The 19,305-nt window shown below is 47.2% G+C and overlaps 1 protein-coding gene across 3 annotated transcripts in view; it reads left to right on the forward strand.

Annotated features, from left to right (window-relative positions):
• Window positions 1-18,952, forward strand: part of NMUR1 (neuromedin U receptor 1) — a 51,358-nt gene extending 32,406 nt beyond the window's left edge. For 2 of the 3 annotated variants that reach the window (XM_084842103.1, XM_084842102.1), the window contains exon 3: window positions 17,021-18,952. In XM_084842103.1, coding sequence (XP_084698229.1) covers window positions 17,021-17,421 — 401 coding nt within the window. In that variant the 3' untranslated portion in view covers window positions 17,422-18,952. The remainder of the gene's footprint in view (window positions 1-17,020) is intronic. The other variant, XM_084842104.1, reaches the window with a different exon arrangement.
• The last annotated feature ends 353 nt before the right edge of the window (window positions 18,953-19,305 follow it).

The following is a 19,305-nucleotide window of genomic DNA, read 5'->3' on the forward strand; positions in this document are numbered from 1 at the left end:
GTACCTCTCTTGGTGCCCGCCAGGCTCCCTGCGCTCCTTTAAAAAAATTATTTAAGATTTTTGAAATCTGAGATTAAGATTTTTTTTAATCTGAGAGGCTGGCATGCTTCAAAGTGAAGTGCTGCCCTCCCACGCCATCTTTATGGGCTTCAGAAGAGTGGCTCTGTGTTTTGGAGCTCAGACTTCACCCTTGCCATAGTTAAACTATGGAATTCACTACCACATGATGTAGTGATGGCCACCCATTTGGATGGCTTTAAAAGGGGGTTGGACAAATTCCTGGAGGAAAAGGCTGTCAGTGGCTACTAGTCTTGATGGCCATGTGCTACCTCCAGTACCAGAGGCTGTGAGCCTATGTACACCAGTTGCTGGGGAACATGGGTGGGAGGGTGCTGTTGTGCTTGTGCCCTGCTTGTGGGTTCCTGGTTGATAGCTGGTTGGCCACTGTGTGAACAGAATGCTGGACTAAATGGACCCTTGTTCTGATCCAGCAGGGCTCTTATGTTCTTATGTTGCCTTGTATGTAGGTTTTGGGGCAAGTTACTTTTCTATTAGTCTCACCAATTTGCCTACTGGGAAATGAGAGTTTTGTGATCATCCACACCCACCACCATGGCAGCCATTTTATGAATGGGCAAGCCACACCCCAAGGCAGCCATTTTGTGAGAGCATCCATGACACTCTCTCAAAATGCCAAATATGCCCAAGGACCTAAAAGGGTTGGGGACCCTAATATGGAGTTGAAAGGAAAGGAGGCTCCAGGGCCTTTGCTAATCCACTGGAAGCTAAGCCATCCCTGTTAGATGCTCACCTAGTCTTTAAGGTCTCTAGGAAGATGGTTCCAGAAACACCCATGTGCAACTTCTCACAGTTAGGAAATGTTTCCTAATACTCACCTAGTATCAGGAATTGCCTCGGGAAATTTTCACAAAGTCTGTCCCAGAACATGAATTAGAATACACACTTCAGCCTGTCCCCTGACACAATTAATACCTTCACTGCTGAGTTTCTTAGCATGAAAGTTCGAGAACTTCATAAATGGGTACCAGCTTCCCCAAAATGCCCCTTTGTATTTCTATAGACAAGCATTTTGCAGTATCCCTTCTCTCAGCCATTGTTTTATCTTTCCTCATCCACTCTCAGAACAGTCACCAGTCCTTTTATTCCCCAAACTCTCCTTCCTTCTTGCATAACTCCATCCTCTTTTTAAAAAATGCATTATAATCAGAACATGCCCTTTGAATTTTTGCAGACTTGCAATTTTATTTTTAACAGGAATGAGTGTGGTGGTAAGAAGTCCATAAAGATCAATGAGGCTTCTGGAGAAGTGAAAACAACTGTAGATGTTCAACAGCATGACTGATTAGACAGAACGCTGTGGGACCCCTCAGAGTAACACTCGGGGGCGGGGGCAGATGTCTCCCAGGACCCTTCCCCTGCCTGTCTCTCAGATGATAGTGGGACCAAGACAATAGAGTGCCCCCGGTTTGGACAGATGCACCCAATCTCGTCTGATCTTGGAAGCTAAGCAGTTAGTACTTGGACGGGAGACCGCCTGGGAATCAGGCTTCCTGCACTGAGCAGGGGGTTGGACTCGATGGTCTTGTCGGCCCCTTCCAACCCTATGAGTCTATGATTCTATAAGAATATCATGGTGGATGGTATCGAAAACCACTGGGAGAGATCCAAGGGATCACCAGGGGATCAGGGCCCAGCAGGATCAGAGGCAAAAGGCACTTCTAGGGCAGGCAGCAGTCTGGTCCAAAAGAAGCAGCCAAGAGTCCAAAGGACCAAAGGCAAAGTGTTCTAAGATGGGCCACTAGTCAGGTTCTGGAGATGACAGACAAAGAGAGGAAACGCACTCCCTCAAAAAGAAGTCAAGAGGGCACAGATTTGCTGAAATTGCTCATATGCTAATTTATATGCATAGATGCAAATTTAGGAGGAAATTCCTATAATTTAAATAGAACTACAACACATCTCATCCCGGTGAAGATTGTGACCTGATGAGCCATGTGCTTGCTCAGTCGACTGTCCAAGTGGCCTTGATGGGCAACTCCATCCCCCCCCCCCCACTTCTTTGGGTTCTTTACCGTTAAACAGGACTTGGACTGGACAACCATTCAAAGAGAGGCCGCTTTCAAGTGAAGGACCGCCCTCTGACATCCCTTCAAATAGAGGACTGTCCTTAGGAACGTGTGAATCAGCAAAACTCGAGCTCAATGAAGTTCTCCAAATAAATTCCATCTCAGAGCTTGTTCCAACTCAAGTCCATATCATATTGCAAGCTTTGGCTTTTTTCTTCCCACATGAGAATCTATGCGTACTTTCATGCGTATTTCCCCAAATGTACGCATCAGTTGTGTGCATCTTTGAAATGCATGCATTCTTCTCCCATTGATTAGGGCATATTTTGCACATTTTTCAAATGTGCACCTTTCCCCCTGCACAAATGTGCGCATGGTGTCGAATGCAAATTTTGGGGTCTGTGAATCCCTTCACAAGCTTGGAAATGAACAGACTTCAACTGCAGATTGTGTCTGAGTCCGTGTTCGGTCCGGAAGGTGCAAACTGAGTAAATCCTGAAGAAAAACAAACGTGGCCATGCTGTTGTAAGGTCGATAGGAGTTTCAGTCCACTGCATCTGTAGGGCAACAGGTTGAACATGGCTGACACAGAATGTGAAATGGCATACATTTGGGGGGGGGGCATGATTTATATTTGTTATACCTCCTTGGGGACATTTATGACAGCAGCCCAAATCTGCTGGCCCAAATTCAAGTGCAGTCATGCTTTAAAAGGTATTTTTGTGTGACTACCTGCATGTGTGTGTGTGTTGCGGGGAGTTCAATGGTATGTTCAAACGTACATCCCATTGAAAGCAATAAAATTTGGATGGTCAGCATGGTCACTTTGATGTGGATTTGGGTGTGCATTGTATTCCCCCTCCCCCGTTTCCTGATCCAGGAAGTGATAAACATGTGGAAGTCTGTTTAGGTGTGTGCATCCCTCCTCAAATGTGTAGGGAGGGTTAAAAAAAAGTTGAATGATGACCCATTTCTACCTCTTACCCACTCTGAGTCTTCAGAGCAGGGGTGTTGCTAGGTTCTTAAAAGATCCAGGGCACAGGCCCATAACAAAAATTTGCGCGCACTTGCGCGCGCACACACACACACACACACACACACATATATATCTCCAAGTCTAAATGCATGTCTAGTGTGTGTGTGTGTGTGTGTGTGGTGTGTGTATAGATTACATACATAAGAAGTGTGCACTGACCTCCCACCCCACTTCAACTCAGACCCCAATTCAGCATTTTGGAAAACATCCCGCTTCTGCTCAGGCCAGTTTGTAGTCAGACCACTTCAGCTCAGCACCAAACCTGAGTCAAGGTTTGGAAAGATGAGTCTTTATGCTTCCTGTTGACTACCATGGGGAATTAGAAAAAAAATGTAACTTTTTTCTCTTGGTCAGAACTGGATGATAATTTCAGGCATAGCAACCCCCTAGAAGGAGATTACACCTGCCCAATGTCAGGAAAAATAATTAGATGCAGGGTTTATATTTTGATTTTCTTTTAAAGGGAACTTACATTTTTATTACTTGGAAGAAGTGGATAAAAATTTCAGGATTCATGGCCCCTTCAGATCATGTCTGCCAAATTTCAGAATGCAGACCACAAGGGTTTTTGTGCAAGGGTGGCCTTGACATTTTGAGGTCTCCAGAAGAGGACATACTTATCTCCCTATGTTCCTTGTGGACCATTGTTCTGAAAATTACAGACAGCCTAGAGTTGTCCCTACGTAAGAAACCAGCAAAGTTTCAGAAGGATAGGTGCAGCAGTTCATGTGGAAGGGGAGTTCTCCAATTTGGAGGAGGGAGTGATTTGCTTTCCCTTCCCTTCACCCCTTCCCCAACAGTTTTTGGGTAAATTTGTAAGAAAATGCACAGGTCATTAGAGGTGTCCCCCAGGCAAGAAACCTGCAAAGTTTCGGAAGGATATACATGCATTCTAATTTAGAATGACTAGAATTTATTTACATTTCACCAATGTTAGCAGCAGCGGAATATGGGTGGGAAGGTGCTATTGCATTCATGTCCTGCTTGTGGCTTTCCTATGGGCATCTGGTTGGCCACTGTGTGAACAGAATGCTAGGCTAGATGGACCTTGGTCTGATGCAGCACGCTTCTTCATATGTTCTTAAATATAGAGTGCCTCTGAGTGTGTGCAGAATGTTTTTCTTTCACCCCTGAACACTTACATTCTCCCCCTACCATATTCTATTCCCCTCCATGGAACCATCCCTCCTTATCCTACCATCCTCCAGCAACTAGGGATGTACGAAAGTCACTTTCCTTTTTGAGGATGTGATTCGCGGTGGGGGTGGAGGCGCTCCATCCCTCCCCCCGGAATCCTCGACAGGGGGGGAGGCGATCTGGTCCTCCCCCCTGGAATCCTGCCCGGCCGGCTCTGCTCCGCAGCAGCTCCGCAGAGGCTCCATGGAGCAGCTGGCCAGGGCCATCCGCAGCCGGAGTTCTGGCTGCAGATGGGCTGCTGCAGATGCAAATGGCGGCTGCTGTAGCGGCCACCCTTTGCGTCCAGCCAGGCTGCCGTGATAGGCTACGTAAGTATTTATGTAGCCTATCACAGCAAGCAAAAAACAACAACAACGCATACGCAAATGGCGATGGCTACAGCGGCCATTTGCGTTCCCTATTTTTCACCATTTTATCTTACATAAATATTTACATAAGCTATTATGGCGAAAAAAAATAGGAAATCAAATAGTGCCCACTACGCTATTTGCATTCCCCTTTTTTCTCCGTAATAGCTTACGTAAATATTTACGTAGGCTAAAACAGCGAAAAAAAGGGAACGCAAATGGTGGCTGCCGTAGCCGCCGCCATTTGCCTACGCTTTTTTCCCTTCCTCTTGGTGTGATAGGCTACGTAAGTATTTATGTAGCCTATCACAGCAAAGGCAGCTACACAAATGGCATGGTCGCTGCCATTTGAGTTCGCAGCAGCCAGCTGAGAGACCAGCCACTGCTGCTGCCGCCGGAGCCGTCACCGGAGCCGCCACCGCCGGAGCCGCCACCAGAGGCGCCGCTGGCGGAACATCCACCCCAGGTAAGCTTTCGTCCCGGGGGGGGATTCCGCGGGGGGGTGGGGGGGAGGCCGTTCCGCCACAGGTTTTGGGCGGCCGAATGCCACTGCATTCAGCCTCACTGAAATCCATGGCAGAATTCTCCCCCACCCCTACCAGCAACTAGGGATGTACGAAAGGCACTTATCTTTCACAGATTATGTTGATGGTGGGGGGGGATGCGCTCTGTCCCTCCCCCCGGAATCCTGGATGGGGGGAGGCACTCCGTTCCTCCCCCCCCCCCGGAATCCTGGACGGCTGGCTGTGCTCCGCAGGGATTCTGCGGAGCCGCCGGCCGGCTCTGCCAGCAGCTGGAGATCCGGCCGCTGGCTAGCAGGGACGCAAATGGCGGCGGCCATAGCCACTGCCGTTTGCGTCCCTGCAGTCAGCCATGATAGGCTATGTAAATGTTTACATAGCCTATCACGACTGACTTAAAAAAAAACCCACAAAAAAACGCGCGTATGCAAATGGCGGCCACAGCCACTGCCATTTGTGTACGCGTGTTGTTGTTGTTTTTTTAAGTCAGCCGTGATAGGCTACGTAAACATTTACATAGCCTATCACGTTTTTTTTTTAAACTTAGCCGTGATAGGCTACGTAAATCTTTACGTAGCCTATCACTTTTTTTTGTTTTTGTTTTACTGGAAATGGCGGCGGCGGCAGCCGGTCGGAAGACCGGCCGCCTGAGCCGCCACCGGAGCTGCCGCCGCCAGGAAGATCCGCGCCAGGTAAGTCTTGTCTTGGGGGGGCAGACCGTTCCGCCACCAATTTCGGGGGGCCGAATGCGCTGGCATTCAGCCTCCCCGAGATCCGTGGCGGAATTCTCTGACATCCCTACCAGCAACTCTTCCTCAAAACAGATGTCTTGTTTTGTGCAACTCCTCTCTACCCCCTCCTTGTTATGCAAAAGCTCTCATTGTGTCTTCCTCCCCATAACTTCATTTGTGCCAAGACTTCACCAGGATTCAGCCAATGAGTCTGTTTTCAAAACTAGGGCTAAGTTATGGAGAAATTCTGAGCATGTACTAAGTGCCTTTCCCTCACCACTGAAGCTAGAGTTCATGCAAAAGAAACCCCAACCCACAAATACAGATGTACGAAAGTCACTTACCTGATCTTGAATGTTGATTCGCGGTGGGGGGGAGGCGCTCTGTCTCTCCCCCCGAAATTCTGGCCGGAGGGGAGGCGCCCCGTCCCTCCCCCCTGAAATTCTGGCTGGGGGGGAGGCGCCCCGTCCCTCCCCCCTGAAATTCTGGCCGGGGGGAGGCGCCCCGTCCCTCCCGCTGCGAATCCCGGCCGGCCAGGAATGCAAATGGCGGCGGCCATAGCCGCCGCTGTTTGCATCCCTGCAGTTAGCCGTGATAGGCTATGTAAATGTTTATGTAGCCTATCACGGCTGAGTGGAAAAAAAACACCCCGTGCATACGCAAATGGCGGCGCCCATGGGCGCCGCCATTTGCGTTCCTTATTTTGGCACATGTAGTCTACGTAAACATTTACTTGCTACTTGCGTTCCCCTTAAATGTTTACGTAGACTACACGTGCCAAAATAAGGAACGCAAATGGCGGCGCCCATGGGCGCCGCCATTTGCATATGCACGGGGTTTTTTTTTCTTTTCACTCAGCCGTGATAGGCTATGTAAACATTTACGTAGCCTATCACGGTGTTTTTTAAAAATCTAGCCGTGATAGGCTACGTAAATCTTTACATAGCCTATCACGTTTTGTTGTTGTTTTTTTACTTGGAAATGGCAGCGGCAGCAGCCGGTCGGAAGACCGGCCGCCGCAGCCGCCGCCGCTGCCGCTGAACCGCCGCCGAACCGCCGCCAGACCCGCCACCGCCAGGGACATTCGCACATGGTAAGTCCCGGGGTGGGGTGGGAGGGCAGACCATTTCTGCACCAATTTCGGGGGGCCGAATGCGCTGGCATTCGGCCTCCCCGAGATTTGTGGAGAAATTCTCTGACATCCCTACGATGACAAAACATGCATAGGACTGGGCTGAAACGGTAGTCAGTTCATTAGCCAGAACTGGGTAGGCACTGTATTAAACTTGCAGTACCATGCTCACAACCCAGGACTTATTTCTGAGTAAACATGCAGAACATCAAAGTGCAAACCTCCCTGCAAAAGTAACTTGTGCTGGAATCCTATGCACACTTTCCTGAGGGTGAGCCTCATTAAACATAATGGGACTTCTCAGTAGGCACACATAGGATTGCATAAATTAGCAATATTTATCTCCACTTAAAAAACAAACCAAAAACTCCTATTTTTTAAATTAAAGCTTTCCATTCATAGGAGCATAGGAAGCTGCCTTATACTGAGCCAGACCCTGGGTCCATCTAGCGCAGAATTGTCGACACTGACTGGCAGCAGCAGCTCTCCAAAGTTTCAGGCAGGATTCTTTTGTAGCCCTACCAGGAGATGCTGGGGATTGAACCTGCGGCCTTCTGCATGCCAAGCCTGTGCTCTGCCATGGAGCAACAGCCCTTCCTATTGCTGGATAATGGCAACTGACAAACAAAACAGCCCCGGATTTTTTTCTCTGCAACCACATGAACCCACTCTTCTCAGAGGCTTGAGTGAGGAGGAGGAGAAAAACAAACCCTCTTTGTCTGTTTGTATAAAGTCAAATCCCCTTCATGGATCACTGCCTTGTTGTGGCGAAGGGGCTTGCGTAACTCAGTGAAGCCATAAGCTATGCCGTGCAGGGCCACCCAAGACGGACAGGTCATGGCAGAGAGTTCTGACAAAATGTGGTCCACTGGAGAAGGAAATGGCAACCCACTCCAGTATTCTTGCCAAGAAAACCCCATGGAACGTATCACAAGGCTAAAAGATATGACGCCGGAAGATGAGCCCCTCAGGTCGGAAGGTGTCCAATATGCTACTGGGGAAGAGCAGAGGGTATTTCCAAGTAGCGCCAGAAAGAGTGAAGCGGCTGGGCCAAAGCCGAAAGGACACTCAGCTGTGGATGTGTCTGGTGGTGAAAAGAAAATCCGATGCTGTAAAGAACAATATTGTTTAGGAACCTGGAATGTCAGATCAATGAATCAAGGTAAGCTGGAGGTGGTCAAACATGAGATGGCAAGATTGAACATCGACATCTTGGGCATCAGCGAACTAAAATGGACAGGCATGGGCGAATTTAATTCAGGTGACTATCATATCTACTATTGTGGGCAAGAATCCCTTAGAAGAAATGGAGTAGCACTCATAGTCAACAAAAGGGTGGGAAAAGCAGTACTGGGGTACAATCTTAAAAATGATAGAATGATCTCAGTACGAATCCAAGGCAAACCATTCAACATCACAGTAATTCAAGCCTATGCCCCAACCACAGAGGCCGAAGAAGCTGAGGTTGATCGGTTCTATGAAGACCTACAACACCTTCTAGAAATAACACCAAAAAAAGATGTCCTCTTCATCATAGGGGATTGGAATGCTAAAGTAGGAAGTCAAGAAATCACCGGGATAACAGGCAGGCATGGCCTTGGTGTACAAAATGAAGCAGGACAAAAGCTAATAGAGTTTTGCCAAGAGAACATGCTGATCATAGCAAACACTCTTTTCCAACAGCACAAGAGGCGACTCTACACATGGACATCACCAGATGGTCAATATCGAAATCAGATTGATTATGTCCTTTGCAGCCAAAGATGGAGAAGCTCCATACAGTCAGTCAAAACAAGACCTGGAGCTGACTGTGGCTCAGATCATGAGGTGCTTCTTGCAAAATTTCGGGTTCAATTGAAGAACGTCGGGAAAACCACTAAACCGTTCAGGTATGACCTAAATCATATCCCTGATGAATATACAGTGGAGGTGAGGAATAGATTTCAGGGATTAGACCTGATAGACAGAGTGCCTGAGGAACTATGGACGGAGGTCCGTAACATTGTTCAGGAGGCAGCAACTCAATCCATCCCAAAGAAAAAGCAATGCAAGAAAGCCAAGTGGCTGTCTGAGGAGGCTTTACAAGTAGCTGAGGAAAGAAGGGAAGCGAAAAGCAAGGGAGAAAAGGGAAGACATACCCAACTGAATGCAGAGTTCCAGAGAATAGCAAGGAGAGACAAGAAGGCCTTCTTAAATGAACAATGCAAAGAAATCGAGGAAAACAACAGAATGGGAAAGACTAGAGATCTCTTCAAGAAAATTGGAGATCTCAAGGGAACGTTTTGTGCAAAGACGGGCACGATAAAGGACAAAGAAGGCAGGGACCTAACAGAAGCAGATGAGATTAAGAAGAGGTGGCAAGAATACACAGAAGAACTATACAGGAAAGATCTGAATGTCCCTGATAGCCATGATAGTGCGGTCACTGAACTTGAGCCGGACATCCTCGAGAGTGAAGTCAAGTGGGCCTTAGGAAGCATTAGTAACAACAAAGCTAGCGGAGATGACAGTATTCCAGCCGAGCTATTTAAAATCCTAAAAGATGATGCTGTTAAAGTGCTGTATTCAATATGCCAACAAATCTGGAACACTCAACAGTGGCCACAAGACTGGAAAAGGTCAGTTTACATTCCAATTCCAAAGAAGGGCAACGCCAAAGAGTGTTCAAACTACCGCACAATTGCGCTCATTTCACATGCCAGCAAGGTGATGCTCAAAATCCTACAAGCTAGGCTTCAGCAGTATGCGAACCGAGAACTACCGGAAGTACAAGCTGGGTTTAGAAGAGGCAGAGGAACTAGAGATCAAATCGCCAACATTCCCTGCATCATGGAGAAAGCAAGAGAATTCCAGAAAAACGTCTATTTCTGCTTCATTGACTACACTAAAGCCTTTGATTGTGTGGATCACAACAAACTGTGGCAAATTCTTAAAGTGATGGGAGTACCAGACCACCTTACCTGTCTCCTGAGAAACCTGTACGAGGGTCAAGAAGCAACAGTAAGAACCAGACATGGAACAACCGATTGGTTCAAAATTGGGAAAGGAGTACGACAAGGCTGCATATTGTCACCCTGCTTATTTAACTTATATGCAGAGTACATCATGAGAAATGCCGGGTTGGATGAATCAGAGGTTGGAATTAAGATTGCTGGGAGAATTATCAACAACCTCCGATATGCAGACAATACCACCCTAATGGCAGAAAGCGAAGAGGATCTCAAGAGCCTCTTGTTGAGGGTGAAAGAGGAGAGTGCAAAAGCTGGTTTGAAACTCAACATTAAAAAAACAAAGATCATGGCATCTGGCCCCATCACTTCCTGGCATATAGAAGGGGAAGAAATGGAAGCAGTGACAGATTTTACTTTCTTGGGCTCCAAGATCACCGCAGACGGTGACTGTAGCCATGAAATTAAAAGACGCTTGCTCCTTGGGAGGAAAGCTATGGCCAACCTAGACAGCATAGTAAGAAGCAGAGACATCACCTTGCCGACAAAGGTCCGTCTAATCAAAGCTATGGTTTTCCCAGTAGTAATGTATGGCTGTGAGAGCTGGACTATAAGGAAGGCTGAGCGCCGAAGAATTGATGCTTTCGAACTGTGGTGCTGGAGAAGACTCTTACGAGTCCCCTGGACTGCAAGGAGGTCAAATCAGTCCATCCTAAAGGAAATCAACCCTGAGTGCTCATTGGAAGGACAGATAATGAAGCTGAAGCTCCAATATTTTGGCCACCTAATGCGAAGAGAAAACTCTCTGGAAAAGACCCTGATGCTGGGAAAGACTGAAGGCAAAAGGAGAAGGGGACGGCAGAGGATGAGATGGCTAGATAGCATCACGGATGCAATGAATATGAACTTGAGCACACTCCGGGAGAGAGCGCAGGACAGGAAGGCCTGGCGTGCTATGGTCCATGGGGTCACGAAGAGTCGGACACGACTGAACGACTGAACAACAACAACAAATAAAGTCAAATACAGTTCAGAACTTCTCTTGCCCATTGAAGAGAATTCTCTTTAAGAATTCCCCAAGATATGCTCTGGGTGGAATGAAGAAGAGAGAGAAAGAAAGAACAAGATAGGGGAGGGAAGAAGAAAAGAAGAATGGTGATTGGAAATGTGCATTGGGGGGGGGGTAGAGAGATTTCCCTAAGCCAAGTGGCTCTTTTCAGAGGGGTAGGACTTCAGAGGAATTTAGGAGGCTGTGCAGGGTTTGCAAGGATTGCATGTACTTAAATGAACTTTATGAGGTGAGGTGGCTGAGAGCTTTTTCTAGCTTTTTTAAAACTGTAGAACCTATTTAAAAGCCCCAGCAGTTTCTCCATCATGATGCCACATAGTCCTAACCCTCCCTTTGGGATTATTTGAGTCCTACAGCTATGTAGGATAAATTAGAGTGGAGGGGGAGAAAGAGGTTTGTGGAGGCTGATTGGATCCTTTGCTGTACTGAAGCTACTAAACTTCTGCAGAACCCAAAGGTTCCAGTTTGAGGCAGTAAAATCAGATGCGGTGTGAAATACCAGTATTTCACATGGAGCTCTTTCTTTCCTTCCTTCTCCCTCTTCAAAATTTCATTGCAGGCAAGCTCACAACAGTGGGCATGTAAGAGCAGAAAAGAAAAGTAGGAGGAGAGAGGTTTTTTTCACCTCAGAAAAAACCCTACACCAAAGATTAGGGATAGTGACCTCCTAATGGTCATGTTAAACACCTTCTGAGTAGGATCTCTAGTTCCCTGGGTGGCTTGACAGTTTTTACTTTTTGTTTTAGACTTTGAGAAAAGGAAACTTTACACATGGCTAGTGCAAAAGCCACTGGACCTAACTGTCTGAAATTTGGTAGGTTCAGTCAGCTCCATAGGGCCTGCCAGGTCTCCAAATTCCATGAATTTATATGGAAGCACAAAAAAATTATAGCTCTTTACTTTGATAGATTGTCTTGGAAAAAGCAAATTTTACCTGTGGCTAGCACAAAAGCCACTGGATCTAACTGTCTGAACTTTGGCAGGCTCAGGCATCTCTATGGGGGCTGCCAGGTCCCCAATTCCATGCACATATGTGGAAGCACACACAAAAAATAGCGCTTTGCTTTGACAGATTTTCTTGAAATTAGCAAATGTTACCTGTGATTAGCACAAAACCCACTGGACCTAACTGCCTGGAATTTGGCCTATTTCCTCAGCTGCATGGGGGCTACCAAGCCTCCAAATTTCATTTATTTATCATACAAACTCAAAAAGTTATCACCATTTTTGTTTTCGCAAGTCAATGGGAAAAAATGGCAATGAGGACAGCTCAAAAGATCCAGGTCACAGCTCAAAAAAGATCCAGGGCCTGTGCCCAGGTGGGCCTACTATAACGATGCCCCTGCTTCAGAGTCCAATGGATTGAAAATGTAGAGAGGGAAATAAGGAAGTTTGGATTCAGTTGTGATTGCGCAGAGAGTCGCTCACTGCAGCTGATCATCAAGGAGCTGTCGGCGCCATTAATGGATCGAGGAAGGTGGCAAGGGGGAAGAAGGGGACTAACTAGCTGGCAAAAGCTCCGTTTTGCCTGGAGGCAGATGCTTGTTAATCTCCTGTAGGAGCAAAGGGTCACAGGTCTGATTACTTCATTAATGGAAGAACATTTAATTTTGCTCGCAAACATGGCTGGGTGCCAAAGAGCGGTGGCTGCCAGGTGGGGGCCGAGTTTCTGTATAGACTTAATCCATTGTGGGAAGCATTCCCTGGGGGAAAGATTCCCTCGGGAGCCTGGAGCACACCCCAGAGCACTGTGTTCTGAAGTCAGGGATGCCAGAGTTGCCAAGTTTGTCATTCTGAAAGACGGCTTGCCTGTTTTATGGCAAAGCCATGATTGGCTTCACCCCACCTCCTCAACCTCTATGTATCTTGAAGGTGAAAAAGCCCCACACCTGCTTTCATTCTTGTGGGTTCTTGTTTCTTCATTGAAGCTTTTAAAAAAGATTACTTAAACTTGGGGATGACTGAGATTGCTAAACTGGACATACCCTCCAAAACAGCATAGGTGAAAATAAGTAGCCTCTTGTAGTATGCCTTTTCAAATACTAGGCTTTGATGCCCAAGGTTTCCCTCTGCCCTCACATTGCTGAAGGCTCTGCTTCACTCTGAATGGAGTAAAACTAGGGGTGTATGAAACCCCGCTTACCTGGCTCCGCCGAGTTCCGCAGGTGGGGGTGAGGTGTTCCGTCCCTCCCCCAGGAATCCTCGCCGGGTGGGAGGTGCTCCATGCCTCCCCCCGGAATCCTGGCCAGCCGGCTCCGCTCCACAGCCAAGCTGCAGAGCTGCCAGCCGGCTCCAGCCACCCACAGCCGGACATCTGGCCGCTGGGCAGCCCTGCAGGGAAGCAAATGGCGGCTGTTGTAGCCGCCATCATTTGCGTCCCTGTAGTGAGCCGTGATAGGCTACGTAAATATGCTGGGAAAACCCCAGCATACGCAAATGGCGGTAGCCGCCGCCATTTGCATACACTGGGTTTTTTCCCCCTTGCTGTGATAGGCTACATAAATATTTACATAGCCTATCATGGCAGGGGGGAAAAAACCCAGCGTACGCAAATGGCGGTGTGGACGGGAGCAGGTAAGTGCTTTGTTTCGTGAGCCTTTCGTGGGGTGGGGGCGGCAGGCACTTCGTCCCGTGTGCCTTTCATGGGTTGGGAGGCGGGGGCTTCGTTCCGTGATGCTTTTTGGGGGGCCGAATGCACTGGCATTCGGCCTCACCGAGATCTGTCGTGGAATTCTCTGACATCCCTAAGTAAAGCTGACCTGGGAGCAGGGGGAAGCTGTGACTGTAACATCATAGGGGCCAACCAATCAGCAAGTAACATACCTGTTCAGATACCAAGTCTGCTGCCAAAGGTTTCTTTCTGCCATCACATTGCTGAAGGCTCTGTTTCACTCTGAATGGAGTAAAACTGATCCGGGGAGGGGAGGGGAGGGGAGGGAAGCTGTGACCACAAACTCACAGGGGCCAACCAATCAGCACTGTGCACAGCTGGCCCTGTTGCAAAGTGCTTTTACACTCATGTCCTGCTTGTGGGTTTCCCACAGACATCTGGTTGACTACTCTGGGAACAGAATGCTGGACTCAATAGAGCTTTGATAGACTCTGATCCAGCATAGTTCTTCCTATGGCTTTTTACTGGAGGAATAAAATTGTTGATCTGACCACCGTGGTGAGTTCACTTCCAGAGCAACTCGGTGACTCGAGTAATATTTTGTTCATACACGGCCTTATCTCCTCTGCAAGACAGAGGAGCAAATCAGCTACAATCCCGGTAATATGAGTGATCACTGTCAAACAGAAGAATAAAGGCTTATTTCTGCCATTCAGAAAGCAAGTGGCCCAAAGTGGCTTGGTAGTTTCCCTTTGAGCATGAAATGAGCACCGGTAATGCTCCATTATTTGTTTAAATTTACTTCCACTCTAGTGTGGGCTAAATGGTGGCCTGGGGGAGGGAGAGGAGGGAGGACTTCGGGGCCAGGGGAAGGCAGCTGATTTTTTTTTAAAAGGGAGCCGAGTGTTCTGAGGTGCTTGGAGGGAAAGACAGCTACTTGATGGATCTGATGAAAAGATTCCTGTTAGCCAAGAAACCAACAGGCGCGGGTGAGGAATGAGCTGTAGGAAAACTTATAAGACAGCACGTGCTTCATTCAAGCCAGAAGATGCTGTCTCCCTGCAACTGCATGGAAAAATACAGAAAAGGTGGAGGGAAAACACAGGGGGGCGGGGTTATAAATGGAAGATAATGGTAGGAGTGCTTAGACTTTTAGTGAACAATTGCACTGCCCCATTCCTGGAATTTTACAGGGAGGTCCAGACAATGTGATCCTTAGTTTGTGGTCCACCCATGTTTTCCCACTGTTGTTGCTTCTGTCTTTCACCTTACCAGAAAAAGCCCCATTAAGGATGAAAAGACGGAACAGCTGCATACGTCGCCTTCTAATTTTTAGCGCTACGAGCCCTCCATCTTGGATCACCTCGTGTCTTGATCCCCCATAAAATTTGGTGTACGAGGCAGGGTGATGGCACAATAAAAACTTCGCCTGGAAGCACAAAGAGACATAAACCTGGTTCACACATAACACTAATCCACATGGTTTGTTAGCCACGAAGAACCCAGAAAGAGAACCTATGGTTTGTTGCTGTGTTATGAATTCTGGGTTGTTTAAACCATGATTTGTCATTAGAGGTAAACTCAGAAGTGTGGGTTGCTCGTGGTTTGTTTTATCAGGTTACGGAGACAGCAGGCAAGTGTAAAAACAACAACCAGCTGCCCTACATACCAGCACTACAGCACCACAAAGGCATTTGGGATACTAGGAGGGAGTGGGCAGATAAACCATGGGTTAGTATTATGTGCAGACCAGGTCACAGTATCCCTTTAACACATTTCAACCACGTTTTTGTCCTCACCGTCAGAAGATGGGTTGCGTTGCTCCCTTCGCTCTTTCCGTTATGCTTATGAGCAGAGTGGAGATTCTAATCTGGGCTGCAGAGCCCCAGAGCGCAGGTTATAGACACACAGGTGGCTCAGTGCGCATCCACACTAGATGCTTACACTGGGAATGCCAGGCTATGTCTGCACACTTTTTAAAGAGGGAACTACGTGGCATCATCACCAAATCATTCTCCCGTGATTTCCCCATCTTCCCTCTGTTTCTTTTGAGAGCTCATAAACGCTGACCTTTCTCAGAAGGAATATAACAGCAGTGCAGCCCTCTATAGCTGTAGATTGCCACAGTGTTCTCCTGACTGTTTGAAAGAGGTGGTGTGGTGGTGCACACTGCAGGGACATTTGGGTGGTTGAACCCTGTTGCCGTACCTCTTTGCTTTGTCACACCTTAAGTATTACCTTCACAGTCACTCAGTGACATTTACAGTAGCCATCATGAAGAGCAGCCACCAATAGATTTATCCTCCATGAATTCCTCTCATCGTCTTTTAAAGCCATTGAAGGCAGCAAACATTATCTTATCTTGTGGGAGTAGATTCAATACATGCTTTGTGTGTTGTTGTCGTGAATCTGCTGCTCATAAACTTCATTGGATGACTCCAAGTTCTAGTAAACAGAGAGATTCCCCCCCCCCTCCACGTTCTCCCCATCATGCCTGCCAAGTGGGGATGAGGGAGAAATTTGCTCAGTTCGTATTTTGACGTGCACTGACCTAATTTTGCACTTCCACACAAACCAAAAGCTTGGTTGTCTGACAAAATTCGCATTTCTCTGAATTTTCCAGTGGAGCGCTCCAATAAAAAACTGCATACAAAATTGTGTATATTAGTAGAAAGTGCACCCAAAAATGGGTATACTGGTAAAACTAGTGTTCAAAAATAGATTAAATTGGGGGAAATCGCTTGCAAGAAATGTGCATATTGGGCAAAATTGCGTACAAAAGTGAATGTATTCGGAGAAATGTGCACAAAGATGCACCCAGGTTTCCAGGCAAACTAAAAAAAAACAACAACTCAAAGTTTGGGGCAATCTTAAGATTGGAAAAATGTGAAACAAAAATGGAACGATCCATCCATCCCCAATACAAAGCTCTGATCTTGCATAGCAACCTCCCCCTCTCAAGATGGGAGAAACTTCTTCAAACTTTGCTGAGTCAATCCAGCTAATCCGAAGGGCAGGGCCGGCCCTACCATTAGGCAGAGTGAGGTGGTTGCCTCAGGCAGCAGATAGTGGGGCAGCAGCCCCCTGGCTGTTCCCCTGTGTTGGAGGGCAGAGCTGTGTGTTCCATCTGGCCTGCCCCACTTCCCTTTCACCTGATGCCTTCAGGTGAAGTGGAAGATGCTGTCCCAAAGTAAGGTGCAACTACCAGCCCAGTTAGCTTCTGTAGGTGGAATTTGGGGTCACCATCTTGTCCTTTGGCTCAGGCAGCAAAATGTCTTGGGCCGATCCTGCAGAAGAGCCTTGGTTTGTAACCCCCATATCTGTCTTTGCCCCCCCCCCAGTTGTGCTGGTGGTTGTGTTTGGGATCTGCTGGGCGCCCTTCCACACGGACCGGCTGGTCTGGAGCTTCATCACCCACTGGACTGACACAATGCAGCACATGTTCCAATACGTCCACATCATCTCGGGCGTCTTTTTCTACCTGAGCTCCGCCGCCAACCCAGTCCTCTACAACCTGATGTCCACGCGCTTCCGCGAGATGTTCAAGGAGGTGATGTGCCACAGGCGCTTCCAGAAGCTGGGATCCCACAAGCTCTCGCCCAGCAGTACCCGCGCCACCATGCGCAGCACGGTCTCTGAGCACATCGCCGGGGGCAATGGGCAACCACTTTCTGACATGGAGGAGTATGAGATGGACGCTGGCAGGGAGAACACTGAGGAGCGAAAGGCCCCGTTCCTCTGAGGGGTGCCCAACTGGTCAGGCTCACAGGGGAGCATAAGCGCCTTGTGGCAATGGCCTGGTCGTTTTTGCTTATGCTGGATGTCACTGTGTAATGAATAAAAAATCGTGAAAGCTGGTGATGAAGGTGGCCTTATCCTGCATTTATTCCCAGTTGTTTTTGACACCTGATGTAGCCTCACCCTCAGGAACTCGCCAGTCTTGTGGACCAAGGGCTACATTTTGTAAGGGGTACAACTGAATGTCTGTATTAGACCACTGTTGCAAAAGTGGGGGCGGAGGGGGCTGGGACCCTCATTCCTGGACTCTCTAACTGTAGGCCTAATCTTCTTGCACTTTCCAAATGACTCATTTTTGTACCTCCTTCAAAATGGCTCGTTGTTGCCTTGAAACTCATGAAGTCCAGCAAGGATGACAAGGTATGTGGTGGGAGTTTCTGGAAAGTTCGGTGATGTCATGCCTCCCGCAACTACCATTTCCCATTTGGGATTGAATTTTGGTTCGCACATGACACTAAGCTATGATGTGGTTCAGGGATGGATTTAGGAACAAGCCAAGTAAGCCATTGCTTTGGGCCTTTTATTATGAGGGGCCTCTAAATACATTGGAGTTAATGAAGATGTATTCAAATTGAAATTGCTTTGGCTTAAATAAGTTGGAAAGTCTGGTGTTATGGCAGAGTTGCCTTATATAGAGAAAGCATGGCAACACAGCATTTAGTACTGGAGCCAATAAGCGCAGATTAGAGCCAGTTTAAAAGAAGTTCAAATCAACATACTTTATTAGTGCTTTTATACACATCTTCAGAGAAGGCTAACACTGTTTAACCAGAAACGCTGGGTGGTACACTTTCATTACCTGTTCTATGATGTAATACACATTTTTCTCTTTATTTTTATGATGAATCTTGACATGGCTTAGGGCCTCAGCATGTCTTAATCCAGCCCTGGTGTGGTTTGTTGAACTCTGGCTTGTCATTGTGTCTGCACCCATCCCAGCAAACAAACCATGTTTGTTAAACAGCTTTAAACCACAAATATATGGCTTATGAAGTCTGACTTGTTTAAACCTAGCTTGCTGTGATGTCTGAACCCAGAACTATGCCTTATCCCTGGCTTGTTTGCACTGCTGTCTGCCTTGAAACAGATGCCCCCAGTGAGAGCAGCCTGAAATTGAAACCGCTCTGAAGGCTGGCAAAATGGGCAGGAGAGAAACAAACCAGTAAATGAGAAAACAACGTGTGATTTCTTTGCTGATTGCAAGACAATTCATGGCTAAAGGAACAAACCAAGGTTAACATAAACCATGGCTTAGCATTATGTGTGAAGATTGCCACTGTGAGATCAGGGGAGGGCAGGGGAGCCAACTCTGTATTTCATGTTCATTACGCCCTTGTATGCTCTCCAGTTGTTTGCATTTTCTCACTCTGTATGTCAGCTACCGCTGTGTACCTAATTTGTACCAGTACATTTTTGAAACTGCCTGGTTCTTCATGCACTTGTATGTACATCACTTGAATTCTTTATATTACTGTACATTTGTGTGCTTGTTCATTTTATTAAGGCATTTATACCTTGCCCATTCCATCAAGATGTTCAAGGTAGTTTACAAAAGTTAAAAACAAACAGTTAGAAAACCAACAATGATTACAAAAAAAACAATGACAGATAAAACACAGGAGCAAACAATCCAACCTTATTAAAGGGCAGCTGAAAAATAAGAACTAAAAAGGCAGAGCGTCACAGATTTAAAAGCAAATGTTTGCGGTCTGGCAACTAAGGGTGCAAATCAAGTTTCTCTCAGGGCCAAAGTAGTCATGACAATGGGCGTTAATGTTTCCCATACTCATATGGTAGCTGCATGTTTTGCAGTACTGCGGAAATAGTA

This window comes from Heloderma suspectum, chromosome 3 (genome assembly GCF_057233095.1).
Source record: "Heloderma suspectum isolate Gila_16-S chromosome 3, 16-S_ref, whole genome shotgun sequence".
In the NCBI taxonomy this organism is placed as follows: Eukaryota; Metazoa; Chordata; class Lepidosauria; order Squamata; family Helodermatidae; genus Heloderma; species Heloderma suspectum.